Source organism: Heptranchias perlo, unplaced genomic scaffold (assembly GCF_035084215.1).
Source record: "Heptranchias perlo isolate sHepPer1 unplaced genomic scaffold, sHepPer1.hap1 HAP1_SCAFFOLD_580, whole genome shotgun sequence".
In the NCBI taxonomy this organism is placed as follows: Eukaryota; Metazoa; Chordata; class Chondrichthyes; order Hexanchiformes; family Hexanchidae; genus Heptranchias; species Heptranchias perlo.
The window spans coordinates 24,940-38,384 of record NW_027139602.1 but is presented as its reverse complement, the minus strand read 5'-3'; the positions used below and the strand labels follow the sequence as shown (position 1 = coordinate 38,384).

The window sequence follows — 13,445 nt, the reverse complement described above, 5'->3', positions numbered from 1 at the left end:
AAGGATTGTGACCCTTGACCCCACCAGCTCACTCTGACCCCAACCTGTTTTTGTGTCCACAGAGGAAGTGTTTGAGTGTCCGGCAGTGTCCCGACTCGCTCCGATATGTCAGATGAGGCTGGGTGAACGGTGTACCGACAATGAGGATTGTGACATTTGGCAGAGCTGTTGTGACTCGGGCTGTGGGAGGAGATGTGTCCTGAAGTTCAAGAGTGGAGGTGAGAAGGGAGTGAAGGTCTCCCCTAATCAGAGGTTATCGAGCGCACCGAGAGACAGGAATCAGGGGGATTCTCAACATTATCCCTCTGATCACACCCTCACCTTTCACCCTCTGGAGTGTTAGGGTCAAAAGCCAGACCCAGACACAGGGGGTAAAGGACCCTCGCTCTCTGATGGGGGTCTGGGTGAGGAGACTCCTCTCTCTCTGATGGGGGTCTGGGTGAGGAGACTCCTCTCTCTCTCTGATGGGGGTCTGGGTGAGGAGACTCCTCTCTCTCTGATGGGGGTCTGGGTGAGGAGACTTCTCTCTCTCTGATGGGGGTCTGGGTGAGGAGACTCCTCTCTCTCTGATGGGGGTCTGGGTGAGGAGACTCCTCTCTCTCTCTGATGGGGGTCTGGGTGAGGAGACTCCTCTCTATCTGATGGGGGTCTGGGTGAGGAGACTCCTCTCTCTCTGATGGGGGTCTGGGTGAGGAGACTCCTCTCTCTCTCTGATGGGGGTCTGGGTGAGGAGACTCCTCTCTCTCTCTGATGGGGGTCTGGGTGAGGAGACTCCTCTCTCTCTCTGCTGGGGGTCTGGGTGAGGAGACTCCTCTCTCTCTGATGGGGGTCTGGGTGAGGAGACTCCTCTCTCTCTCTGATGGGGGTCTGGGTGAGGAGACTCCTCTCTCTCTGATGGGGGTCTGGGTGAGGAGACTCCTCTCTCTCTGATGGGGGTCTGGGTGAGGAGACTCCTCTCTCTCTCTGATGGGGGTCTGGGTGAGGAGACTCCTCTCTCTCTCTGATGGGGGTCTGGGTGAGGAGAATCCTCTCTCTCTGATGGGGGTCAGGGGGAGGAGAATCCTCTCTCTCTCTGATGGGGGTCTGGGTGAGGAGACTCCTCTCTCTCTCTGATGGGGGTCTGGGTGAGGAGACTCCTCTCTCTCTGATGGGGGTCTGGGAGAGGAGACTCCTCTCTCTCTGATGGGGGGCTGGGTGAGGAGACTCCTCTCTCTCTGATGGGGGTCTGGGTGAGGAGACTCCTCTCCCTCTGATGGGGGTCTGGGTGAGGAGACTCCTCTCTCTCTGATGGGGGTCTGGGTGAGGAGACTCCTCTCTCTCTGATGGGGGTCTGGATGTACTGGGAGCTTTGCTCTGTATCTAAACCATGCTGTACCTGCCCTGGGAGTGTTTGATGGGACGGTGTGGAGGGAGCTTTACTCTGTATCTCACCCTGTACCTGCCCTGGGAGTGTTTGACGGGACAGTGTAGAGTGAGCTTTAGTCTGTATCTAACCCTGTACCTGACCCTGGGAGTGTTTGATGGGACAGTGTCGAGGGAGATTTACTCTGTATCTAACCCTGTACCTGACCCTGGGAGTGTTTGATGGGACAGTGTAGAGGGAGCTTTACTCTGTATCTAACCCTGTACCTGCCCTGGGAGTGTTTGATGGGACAGTGTAGAGGGAGCTTTACTCTGTATCTAACCCTGTACCTGCCCTGGGAGTGTTTGACGGGACAGTGTAGAGGGAGCTTTACTCTGTATCTAACCCTGTACCTGACCCTGGGGGTGTTTGATGGGACAGTGTAGAGGGAGCTTTACTCTGTATCTAACCCTGTACCTGCCCTGGGAGTGTTTGACGGGACAGTGTAGAGGGAGCTTTACTCTGTATCTAACCCTGTACCTGACCCTGGGAGTGTTTGATGGGACAGTGTAGAGGGAGCTTTACTCTGTATCTAACCCTGTACCTGCCCTGGGAGTGTTTGACGGGACAGTGTAGAGGGAGCTTTACTCTGTATCTAACCCTGTACCTGCCCTAGGAGTGTTTGACGGGACAGTGTAGAGGGAGCTTTACTCTGTATCTCACCCTGTACCTGCCCTGGGAGTGTTTGACGGGACAGTGTAGAGGGAGATTTACTCTGTATCTAACCCGTTTTGTCCATGTGGACAATCTCTCTCTCCTTTAATAAATGGTCATTATCTTCCCTACAGGTCAGGGAGGGTCGTGTCCTGATCCATCCAGACTGCATCACATGTGCAAATGGAACTTTACTGCTCCGTGTACGGACGAGTCCTGTGGTGAATGGGCCGCCTGCTGTGACACAGACTGTGGGCCGAGATGCATCCCAAAATTCATGGCAAAAAGTAAGTGAGAGGGTGAAAGGGTCAGGACCTGGAATGGGGAACAGGGACGAGAAGAAATGATGAACTGGAGGAGGAAGGGGTGATTTACAGGACTCAGTGCCCAGTCAAAGGAGGCTGGGTCAGTTTAGTTCAGTCCGTCCCACTCGAAGACCGAAAGACACGGGTTTGATCCCCACTCTGCTTCCTTAAGCCCCATAATCCAGGCTGACACCACTGGACAGTACTGAGGGAGTTCAGCACTGTCGGAGGGTCAGTACTGAGGGAGTTCAGCACTGTCGGAGGGTCAGTACTGAGGGAGTTCAGCACTGTCGGAGGGTCAGTACTGAGGGAGTTCAGCACTGTCGGAGGGTCAGTACTGAGGGAGTTCAGCACTGTCGGAGGGTCAGTACTGAGGGAGTTCAGCACTGACGGAGGGTCAGTACTGAGGGAGTTCAGCACTGTCGGAGGGTCAGTACTGAGGGAGTTCAGCACTGACGGAGGGTCAGTACTGAGGGAGTTCAGCACTGACGGAGGGTCAGTACTGAGGGAGTTCAGCACTGTCGGAGGGTCAGTACTGAGGGAGTTCAGCACTGTCGGAGGGTCAGTACTGAGGGAGTTCAGCACTGTCGGAGGGTCAGTACTGAGGGAGTTCAGCACTGTCGGAGGGTCAGTACTGAGGGAGTTCAGCACTGTCGGAGGGTCAGTACTGAGGGAGTTCAGCACTGTCGGAGGGTCAGTACTGAGGGAGTTCAGCACTGTCGGAGGGTCAGTACTGAGGGAGCGCCGCACTGTCGGAGGGTCAGTACTGAGGGAGTTCAGCACTGTCGGAGGGTCAGTACTGAGGGAGCGCCGCACTGTCGGAGGGTCAGTACTGAGGGAGTGCTGCACTGTCGGAGGGTCAGTCCCGAGGGAGTGCTGCACTGTCGGAGGGTCAGTACTGAGGGAGCGCCGCACTGTCGGAGGGTCAGTACTGAGGGAGCACCGCACTGTCGGAGGGTCAGTACTGAGGGAGCACCGCACTGTCGGAGGGTCGGTACTGAGGGAGCGCCGCACTCTCGGAGGGTCAGTACTGAGGGAGCGCCGCACTGTCGGAGGGTCAGTCCTGAGGGAGCACCGCACTGTCGGAGGGTCGGTACTGAGGGAGTTCAGCACTGTCGGAGGGTCAGCACTGAGGGAGCGCCGCACTGTCGGAGGGTCAGTCCCGAGGGAGTGCTGCACTGTCGGAGGGTCAGTCCCGAGGGAGCGCCGCACTGTCGGAGGGTCAGTCCCGAGGGAGTGCTGCACTGTCGGAGGGTCAGTACTGAGGGAGCGCCGCACTGTCGGAGGGTCAGTACTGAGGGAGGGCCGCCCTGTCGGAGGGTCAGTACTGAGGGAGCGCCGCACTGTCGGAGGGTCAGTCCTGAGGGAGCACCGCACTGTCGGAGGGTCGGTACTGAGGGAGTGCTGCACTGTCGGAGGGTCAGTACTGAGGGAGCGCCGCACTGTCGGAGGGTCAATACTGAGGGAGCACCGCACTGTCGGAGGGTCAGTACTGAGGGAGCACCGCACTGTCGGAGGGTCGGTACTGAGGGAGCGCCGCACTCTCGGAGGGTCAGTACTGAGGGAGCGCCGCACTGTCGGAGGGTCAGTACTGAGGGAGCACCGCACTGTCGGAGGGTCGGTACTGAGGGAGTTCAGCACTGTCGGAGGGTCAGCACTGAGGGAGCGCCGCACTGTCGGAGGGTCAGTCCCGAGGGAGTGCTGCACTGTCGGAGGGTCAGTCCCGAGGGAGCGCCGCACTGTCGGAGGGTCAGTACTGAGGGAGCGCCGCACTGTCGGAGGGTCAGTACTGAGGGAGGGCCGCCCCCTGTCGGAGGGTCAGTACTGAGGGAGCGCCGCACTGTCGGAGGGTCAGTACTGAGGGAGCGCCGCACTGTCGGAGGGTCAGTACTGAGGGAGTGCCGCACTGTCGGAGGGTCAGTCCCGAGGGAGCGCCGCACTGTCGGAGGGTCAGTACTGAGGGAGTGCTGCACTGTCGGAGGGTCAGTACTGAGGGAGGGCCGCACTGTCGGAGGGTCAGTCCTGAGGGAGCACCGCACTGTCAGAGGGTCAGTACTGAGGGAGTTCAGCACTGTCGGAGGGTCAGTACTGAGGGAGTTCAGCACTGTCGGAGGGTCAGTACTGAGGGAGCGCCGCACTGTCGGAGGGTCAGTACTGAGGGAGTTCAGCACTGTCGGAGGGTCAGTACTGAGGGAGTTCAGCACTGTCGGAGGGTCAGTACTGAGTGAGCACCGCACTGTCGGAGGGTCAGTACTGAGGGAGGGCCGCACTGTCGGAGGGTCAGTACTGAGTGAGCACCGCACTGTCGGAGGGTCAGTACTGAGGGAGTGCTGCACTGTCGGAGGGTCAGTACTGAGGGAGCGCCGCACTGTCGGAGGGTCAGTACTGAGGGAGTGCTGCACTGTCGGAGGGTCAGTACTGAGGGAGCGCCGCACTGTCGGAGGGTCGGTACTGAGGGAGCGCCGCACTGTCGGAGGGTCAGTACTGAGGGAGCGCCGCACTGTCGGAGGGTCAGTACTGAGGGAGCGCCGCACTGTCGGAGGGTCAGTACCGAGGGAGCGCCGCACTGTCGGAGGGTCAGTACTGAGGGAGCGCCGCACTGTCGGAGGGTCAGTACTGAGGGAGCGCCGCACTGTCGGAGGGTCAGTACTGAGGGAGCGCCGCACTGTCGGAGGGTCAGTACTGAGGGAGCGCCGCACTGTCGGAGGGTCAGTACTGAGGGAGTGCCGCACTGTCGGAGGGTCAGTACTGAGGGAGTGCCGCACTGTCGGAGGTGCCGTGTTTTGGATGAGACGATGAACCGAGGCCCCCGTCTGCCCTCTCGGCTGGATGTAAAAGGTCCTCCTGTTGGTGGGATCTTGCTGTGCACCAATCGAATGTCGCGTCTCCTCCATTCGAGCAGTGAGTGAACTCCAAGAAGAGGAGTTGGTTGTGTGCGACGTGTTTCGGGAGGCCCTGAGACGGTGAAAGGCCCCGTATCACTGCACATCCTCTCTTTCCTCTCCCTCCTTTCCTCCCCAGAGCCAGACGAACAATGTCCGTCTGAGGACAAACTCTCGAAGGTGTGCGAGATGAAGATTGGGAAATCGTGCATGGCGGACACGGATTGTGACGCCTCCCACACCTGCTGCAACGCTGGCTGCGGCAAGAAATGTATCCCCACGTTCTTCACAGGAGGTGAGAGGCTACAGGGCTCGTCAAAAGGTCACACACTCGGTCAGTCCTGGTTCACTGACTCGAGCCGAGGGTGGGGGGATTGGGGACTGAGGCTCACACACACACACACACACACACACACACACACACAGGGCACAAAAGGCCCAGGATCAGTGGGAACAGGAGAAATAGGAGCAGGAGTAGGCCATTCGGCCCCTCGTCCCTGCTCCGCCATTCAATCAGATCATGGCTGGTCTTCGACCTCAACTCCACTTTCCCCGCCCGATCCCCACATCCCTCGATTCCTTCATCTGTCGATCTCAGCCTTGAGTGTTCTCAACGACTGAGCATCCACAGCCCTCTGGGGTAGAGAATTCCAAAGATTCACAACCCTCTGAGTGATGAAATTCCTCCTCATCTCAGTCTTGAATGGCCGACCCTCTTATCCTGAGACTATGCCCCCTCGTTCTGGACTCTCCAGCTGGAGGAAACAGCCTCTCAGCATCGACCCTGTCAAACCCCCTCAGAATCTCATCTGTTTCAATGAGATCAGCTCTCAATCTTCTCAACTCCAGAGAGTCTCGGCCCATTCTACTCAATCTCTCCTCATAGGACAACCCTCTCATCCCAGGAATCAATCTAGTGAACCTTCGTTACACCCCCTCGAAGGCGAGTATCTCCTTCCTTAGATAAGGAGACCAAAACTGTACACAGTACTCCAGGTGAGGTCTCACCAAAGCCCTGGACAATTGTAGTAAGACTTCCTTACTCTTGTGCACCAACCCTTTTAAAAAGCATTTGGACAGTTACATGGGTAAGATGGGTATAGAGGGATCTGGGCCAAGTGCAGGCAATTGGGACTAGCTTAGTGGTATAAACTGGGCGACATGGACATGTTGGGCCGAAGGGCCTGTTTCCATGTTGTAAACTTCTCTGATTCTATCACCCCCCTTGCAATAAACGCTAACTAATCACTTGCCTTCCTGATTGCTTGCTGTACCTGCAGGTTAAGTTTCTGTGATTCATGTACGAGGACACCTCAATCTCTCTCAATACCAACCTTTCTTCGTGTCTCACCTGTTGGAAAATATTCTGTTTCTCTGTTCTTCCCACCAAAGTGAATAACCTCACATTTCCCCACATTATACTCCATCTGCCACCTTCTCTCCCACTCACTTCTGTCTGTCTCCCTTTGCAGAATCTTTGTGTCCCCCTCACAACTTACTTTCCCACCGAGCAAACTTGGATTCATTACACTCGGTCCCTTCATCTGAGTCATTAATATCGATTGTAAATAGCTGAGGCCCGAGCACTGATCCTTGTGATACCCCACTAGTTACAGCCTGACTACCTGAGAATGACCCGTTTATCCCAACTCTCTGTTTTCTGTCCCTGACCCAATCCTCAATCCACACGAATATATTCCCCCCAAACCCATGAGCCCGAGTCCAGTGCGACAACCTCGTGTGTGGCACCTCATCGAACAGTCCCAGACAGAGAGCAGGAGAGATCCAGGATCCATCCCCGGCCTGGACCCAGTGAGCTGATCTCCCCCCGTGTGGTGGGGTTCACATATGGACCCTGGGGGTGAGGGGGACACAGATTCCAGTGGAGAGGGAGCGTGTGTGAGAGGGTGGGGGGTTATCAGTCATGCAGCAGGCTCAAGTTCCCATGGACCTGGGGAGGGGAGGGGAGGGGAGGGGAGGGGCGGAGGTGAGGGGGAGGGGAGCGGAGGTGAGGGGGGCAGAGGTGAGGTGAGGGGAGTGGAGGGGAGCGGAGGTGAGGGGAGCGGAGGTGAGGGGAACGGAGATGAGGGGAGGGGGGCGGAGCCGAGGTGAGGGGAGCCGAGGTGAGGGGAGGGGAGCGGAGGGTAGCGGAGGTGAGGGGAGCCGAGGTGAGGGTTGCGGAGGGTTGCGGAGGTGAGGGGAGGGTAGCGGAGGTGAGGGTAGCCGAGGTGAGGGTTGCGGAGGTGAGGGGAGCCGAGGTGAGGGGAGCGGAGGGTTGCGGAGGTGAGGGGAGGGTAGCGGAGGTGAGGGTAGCCGAGATGAGGGTTGCGGAGGTGAGGGGAGCCGAGGTGAGGGGAGCCGAGATGAGGGGAGCGGAGGGTTGCGGAGGTGAGGGGAGGGTAGCGGAGGTGAGGGGAGGGGAGCGGAGGTGAGGGGAGGGGAGCGGAGGTGAGGGTAGCCGAGGTGAGGGTTGCGGAGGTGAGGGGAGCCGAGGTGAGGGTTGCGGAGGTGAGGGGAGCCGAGGTGAGGGTTGCGGAGGTGAGGGGAGACGAGGTGAGGGGAGTGGAGGTGAGGGGAGCCGAGGTGAGGGGAGGGGAGGTGAGGGGAGCCGAGATGAGGGGAGTGGAGGTGAGGGGAGTGGAGGTGAGGGGAGTGGAGGTGAGGGGAGCCGAGGTGAGGGGAGTGGAGGTGAGGGTTGCGGAGGTGAGGGGAGCCGAGATGAGGGGAGTGGAGGTGAGGGGAGTGGAGGTGAGGGTTGTGGAGGTGAGGGGAGGGGAGGTGAGGGGAGCCGAGGTGAGGGGCGTGGAGGTGAGGGGAGACGAGGTGAGGGGAGGGGAGGTGAGGGTTGTGGAGGTGAGGGTTGCGGAGGTGAGGGGAGCCGAGGTGAGGGGAGTGGAGGTGAGGGGAGCCGAGGTGAGGGGAGGGGAGGTGAGGGTTGTGGAGGTGAGGGTTGCGGAGGTGAGGGGAGCCGAGGTGAGGGGAGTGGAGGTGAGGGGAGCCGAGGTGAGGGTTGCGGAGGTGAGGGGAGCCGAGGTGAGGGGAGCCGAGGTGAGGGGAGGGGAGGTGAGGGGAGCCGAGGTGAGGGTTGCGGAGGTGAGGGGAGGGGAGTGGAGAAGTGCCCCCACTGAGGTGGGGAACACTGAATGATTCTGCCCCCTGGTGTCTTTCAGAGAACAGAACGTGTCCATCCCACAGACAACTGACCATGATGTGCGACATGAAGCTGGGGGACGATTGCGAGAGTGACGGGGACTGTGACATCTGGCAGATGTGCTGCAAAGCCAGCTGTGGGAAGAAATGCATCCCATCATTCATCAGAAAAGGTGAGCAACCCCCAAACTCCAGCACATGAGGCCTCCTCAAACAGCCCCCCCGACGGGCACAGGGGGGAATAAGAGAACTCAGTGTGGGTCTCAGTGTTTGATGGGACAGTGTAGAGGGAGCTTTACTCTGTATCTAACCCTGTACCTGCCCTGGGAGTGTTTGATGGGACAGTGTAGAGGGAGCTTTACTCTGTATCTAACCCTGTACCTGCCCTGGGAGTGTTTGATGGGACAGTGTAGAGGGAGCTTTACTCTGTATCTAACCCTGTACCTGTCCTGGGAGTGTTTGATGGGACAGTGTAGAGGGAGCTTTACTCTGTATCTAACCCTGTACCTGTCCTGGGAGTGTTTGATGGGACAGTGCAGAGGGAGCTTTACTCTGTATCTAACCCTGTACCTGACCCTGGGAGTGTTTGATGGGACAGTGTAGAGGGAGCTTTACTCTGTATCTAACCCTGTATCTGACCCTGGGAGTGTTTGATGGGACAGTGTAGAGGGAGCTTTACTCTGTATCTAACCCTGTACCTGACCCTGGGAGTGTTTGATGGGACAGTGTAGAGGGAGCTTTACTCTGTATCTAACCCTGTACCTGTCCTGGGAGTGTTTGATGGGACAGTGCAGAGGGAGCTTTACTCTGTATCTAACCCTGTACCTGACCCTGGGAGTGTTTGACGGGACAGTGTAGAGGGAGCTTTACTCTGTATCTAACCCTGTACCTGCCCTGGGAGTGTTTGATGGGACGGTGTAGAGGGAGCTTTACTCTGTATCTAACCCTGTACCTGCCCTGGGAGTGTTTGATGGGACGGTGTAGAGGGAGCTTTACTCTGTATCTAACCCTGTACCTGTCCCTGGGAGTGTTTGACGGGACAGTGTAGAGGGAGCTTTACTCTGTATCTAACCCTGTACCTGCCCTGGGAGTGTTTGATGGGACAGTGTAGAGGGATCTTTACTCTGTATCTAACCCTGTACCTGTCCCTGGGAGTGTTTGATGGGACAGTGTAGAGGGAGCTTTACTCTGTATCTAACCCTGTACCTGTCCTGGGAGTGTTTGATGGGACAGTGCAGAGGGAGCTTTACTCTGTATCTAACCCTGTACCTGACCCTGGGAGTGTTTGACGGGACAGTGTAGAGGGAGCTTTACTCTGTATCTAACCCTGTACCTGCCCTGGGAGTGTTTGATGGGACGGTGTAGAGGGAGCTTTACTCTGTATCTAACCCTGTACCTGCCCTGGGAGTGTTTGATGGGACGGTGTAGAGGGAGCTTTACTCTGTATCTAACCCTGTACCTGTCCCTGGGAGTGTTTGACGGGACAGTGTAGAGGGAGCTTTACTCTGTATCTAACCCTGTACCTGCCCTGGGAGTGTTTGATGGGACAGTGTAGAGGGATCTTTACTCTGTATCTAACCCTGTACCTGGCCCTGGGAGTGATTGATGGGACAGTGTAGAGGGAGCTTTACTCTGTATCTAACCCTGTACCTGCCCTGGGAGTGTTTGATGGGACAGTGTAGAGAGAGCTTTACTCTGTATCTAACCCTGTACCTGCCCTGGGAGTGTTTGATGGGACAGTGTAGAGGGAGCTTTACTCTGTATCTAACCCTGTACCTGACCCTGGGAGTGTTTGATGGGACGGTGTAGAGGGAGCTTTACTCTGTATCTAACCCTGTACCTGCCCTGGGAGTGTTTGATGGGACAGTGTAGAGGGAGCTTTACTCTGTATCTAACCCTGTACCTGCCCTGGGAGTGTTTGACGGGACGGTGTAGAGTGAACTTTACTCTGTATTTGAGTTGTGTCTGAAACTTCCCTTCTCAACAATTTGACTAATTCTGAACTCTGATTCTGATTTTTTCAGTGAAACAGAGGAAGTGCCCGGAACTTCCCAAAGTCTCATTTCTCTGTCACAAGAATCACAGCCAGTCGTGTGAGGAGGACGATGATTGCAGCTCAAATAAACAGTGCTGTGAGATTGGATGTGGGAAAAAATGTCTCCACTCATTCACATCCCGTAAGGACCAAACCTCAGGGAGGGGCAGTGGGAAACGGGCGGGATTCTGGTCCCAGGGTCCAGGGAATCTGTGTCTGTGTGTGACGGGGTAGTGTCTGTGTGTGACGGGGTAGTGTCTGTGTGTGACGGGGTAGTGTCTGTGTGTGACGGGGTAGTGTCTGTGTGTGACGGGGTAGTGTCTGTGTGTGACGGGGTAGTGTCTGTGTGTGAAGGGGTAGTGTCTGTGTGTGACGGGGTAGTGTCTGTGTGTGACGGGGTAGTGTCTGTGTGTGACGGGGTAGTGTCTGTGTGTGACGGGGTAGTGTCTGTGTGTGACGGGGTAGTGTCTGTGTGTGACGGGGCAGTGTCTGTGTGTGACGGGGTAGTGTCTGTGTGTGACGGGGTAGTGTCTGTGTGTGACGGGGTAGTGTCTGTGTGTGACGGGGTAGTGTCTGTGTGTGACGGGGTAGTGTCTGTGTGTGACGGGGTAGTGTCTGTGTGTGACGGGGTAGTGTCTGTGTGTGACGGGGTAGTGTCTGTGTGTGACGGGGTAGTGTCTGTGTGTGACGGGGTAGTGTCTGTGTGTGACGGGGTAGTGTCTGTGTGTGACGGGGTAGTGTCTGTGTGTGACGGGGTAGTGTCTGTGTGTGACGGGGTAGTGTCTGTGTGTGACGGGGTAGTGTCTGTGTGTGACGGGGTAGTGTCTGTGTGTGACGGGGTAGTGTCTGTGTGTGACGGGGCAGTGTCTGTGTGTGACGGGGTAGTGTCTGTGTGTGACGGGGTAGTGTCTGTGTGTGACGGGGTAGTGTCTGTGTGTGACGGGGTAGTGTCTGTGTGTGACGGGGTAGTGTCTGTGTGTGACGGGGTAGTGTCTGTGTGTGACGGGGCAGTGTCTGTGTGTGACGGGGTAGTGTCTGTGTGTGACGGGGTAGTGTCTGTGTGTGACGGGGTAGTGTCTGTGTGTGACGGGGCAGTGTCTGTGTGTGACGGGGTAGTGTCTGTGTGTGACGGGGTGGTGTCTGTGTGTGACGGGGTAGTGTCTGTGTGTGACGGGGTAGTGTCTGTGTGTGACGGGGAGTGTGATTGAATCCTGAGACCCTCCTACTCGGTGTTCCTCAGGACGGTGTTGGGCGGGACAGTTCACTCAGTCACCTATCAGTGAGGGAATGGTTTGAACCATTGTGGGAATTCCCGTGGGGAACCCCCATCACTTCCTCCTCCTGTCTAAACTGACCCTGACATCAGATTGTTGGATTTCCAGATGGGAAACCCGGAGAGTGCTCCCCACCGAACAGGCTGAGCTACGTCTGCAATTCGACCATGGGGAGTCCGTGCGAGGACGAGAGTGACTGTGGGAGGTGGCAGACATGCTGCGACACACACTGTGGGCCCAGATGTGTCTTTAAGAGATTCAGAGGAGGTGAGTACAAGGATCGAGGGGGATGACAGTCTGCAATCTGTGTTCACACAAAGCCCGAGCTCCCGAACTCACTGCGCAATGAGCTTTACTCTGTATCTAACCCTGTACCTGCCCTGGGAGTGTTTGATGGGACAGTGTGGAGGGAGCTTTACTCTGTATCTAACCCTGTACCTGCCCTGGGAGTGTTTGATGGGACAGTGTGGAGGGAGCTTTACTCTGTATCTAACCCTGTACCTGCCCTGGGAGTGTTTGACGGGACAGTGTGGAGGGAGCTTTACTCTGTATCTAACCCTGTACCTGCCCTGGGAGTGTTTGACGGGACAGTGTAGAGGGAGCTTTACTCTGTATCTAACCCTGCACCTGCCCTGGGAGTGTTTGATGGGACGGTGTAGAGGGAGCTTTACTCTGTATCTAACCCTGTACCTGACCCTGGGAGTGTTTGATGGGACAGTGTAGAGGGAGCTTTACTCTGTATCTAACCCTGTACCTGCCCTGGGAGTATTTGACGGGACAGTTTAGAGGGAGCTTTACTCTGTATCTAACCCTGTACCTGCCCTGGGAGTGTTTGATGGGACAGTGTAGAGGGAGCTTTACTCTGTATCTAACCCTGTACCTGACCTGGGAGTGTTTGATGGACAGTGTAGAGTGAGCTTTACTCTGTATCTCACTCTGCACCTGCCCTGGGAGTGTTTGATGGGACAGTGTAGAGGGAGCTTTACTCTGTATCTAACCCTGTACCTGCCCTGGGAGTGTTTGATGGGACAGTGTAGAGGGAGCTTTACTCTGTGTCTAACCCTGTACCTGCCCTGGGAGTGTTTGATGGGACAGTGTAGAGGGAGCTTTACTCTGTATCTAACCCTGTACCTGACCCTGGGAGTGTTTGACGGGACAGTGTAGAGGGAGCTTTACTCTGTATCTAACCCTGTACCTGACCCTGGGAGTGTTTGATGGGACAGTGTAGAGGGAGCTTTACTCTGTATCTAACCCTGTACCTGCCCTGGGAGTGTTTGATGGGACAGTGTAGAGGGAGCTTTACTCTGTATCTAACCCTGTACCTGACCCTGGGAGTGTTTGATGGGACAGTGTAGAGGGAGCTTTACTCTGTATCTAACCCTGTACTTGCCCTGGGAGTGTTTGATGGGACAGTGTAGAGGGAGCTTTACTCTGTATCTAACCCTGTACTTGCCCTGGGAGTGATTGATGGGACAGTGTAGAGGGAGCTTTACTCTGTATCTAACCCTGTCCCTGCCCTGGGAGTGTTTGACGGGACAGTGTAGAGGGAGCTTTACTCTGTATCTAACCCTGTACCTGCCCTGGGAGTGTTTGATGGGTCAGTGTAGAGGGAGCTTTACTCTGTATCTAACCCTGTACTTGCCCTGGGAGTGTTTGATGGGACAGTGTAGAGGGAGCTTTACTCTGTATCTAACCCGTGTTGTACCCTCTCTCTCTCTCTCTGTGTCCTGTAGACGATGGGAA

At 56.5% G+C, this 13,445-nt stretch overlaps 1 protein-coding gene across 1 annotated transcript in view; it reads left to right on the top strand.

The window, feature by feature from the left end:
• LOC137316292 (multiple epidermal growth factor-like domains protein 6) overlaps positions 1–11,995 on the top strand; it is a 49,533-nt gene extending 37,538 nt beyond the window's left edge. Inside the window, exons 16-21 of the mRNA XM_067980361.1 lie at positions 63–218; positions 2,191–2,343; positions 5,383–5,538; positions 8,414–8,566; positions 10,418–10,525; positions 11,811–11,995. Coding sequence (XP_067836462.1) covers positions 63–218; positions 2,191–2,343; positions 5,383–5,538; positions 8,414–8,566; positions 10,418–10,525; positions 11,811–11,995 — 911 coding nt within the window. The remainder of the gene's footprint in view (positions 1–62; positions 219–2,190; positions 2,344–5,382; positions 5,539–8,413; positions 8,567–10,417; positions 10,526–11,810) is intronic.
• Positions 11,996–13,445: the final 1,450 nt, after the last annotated feature.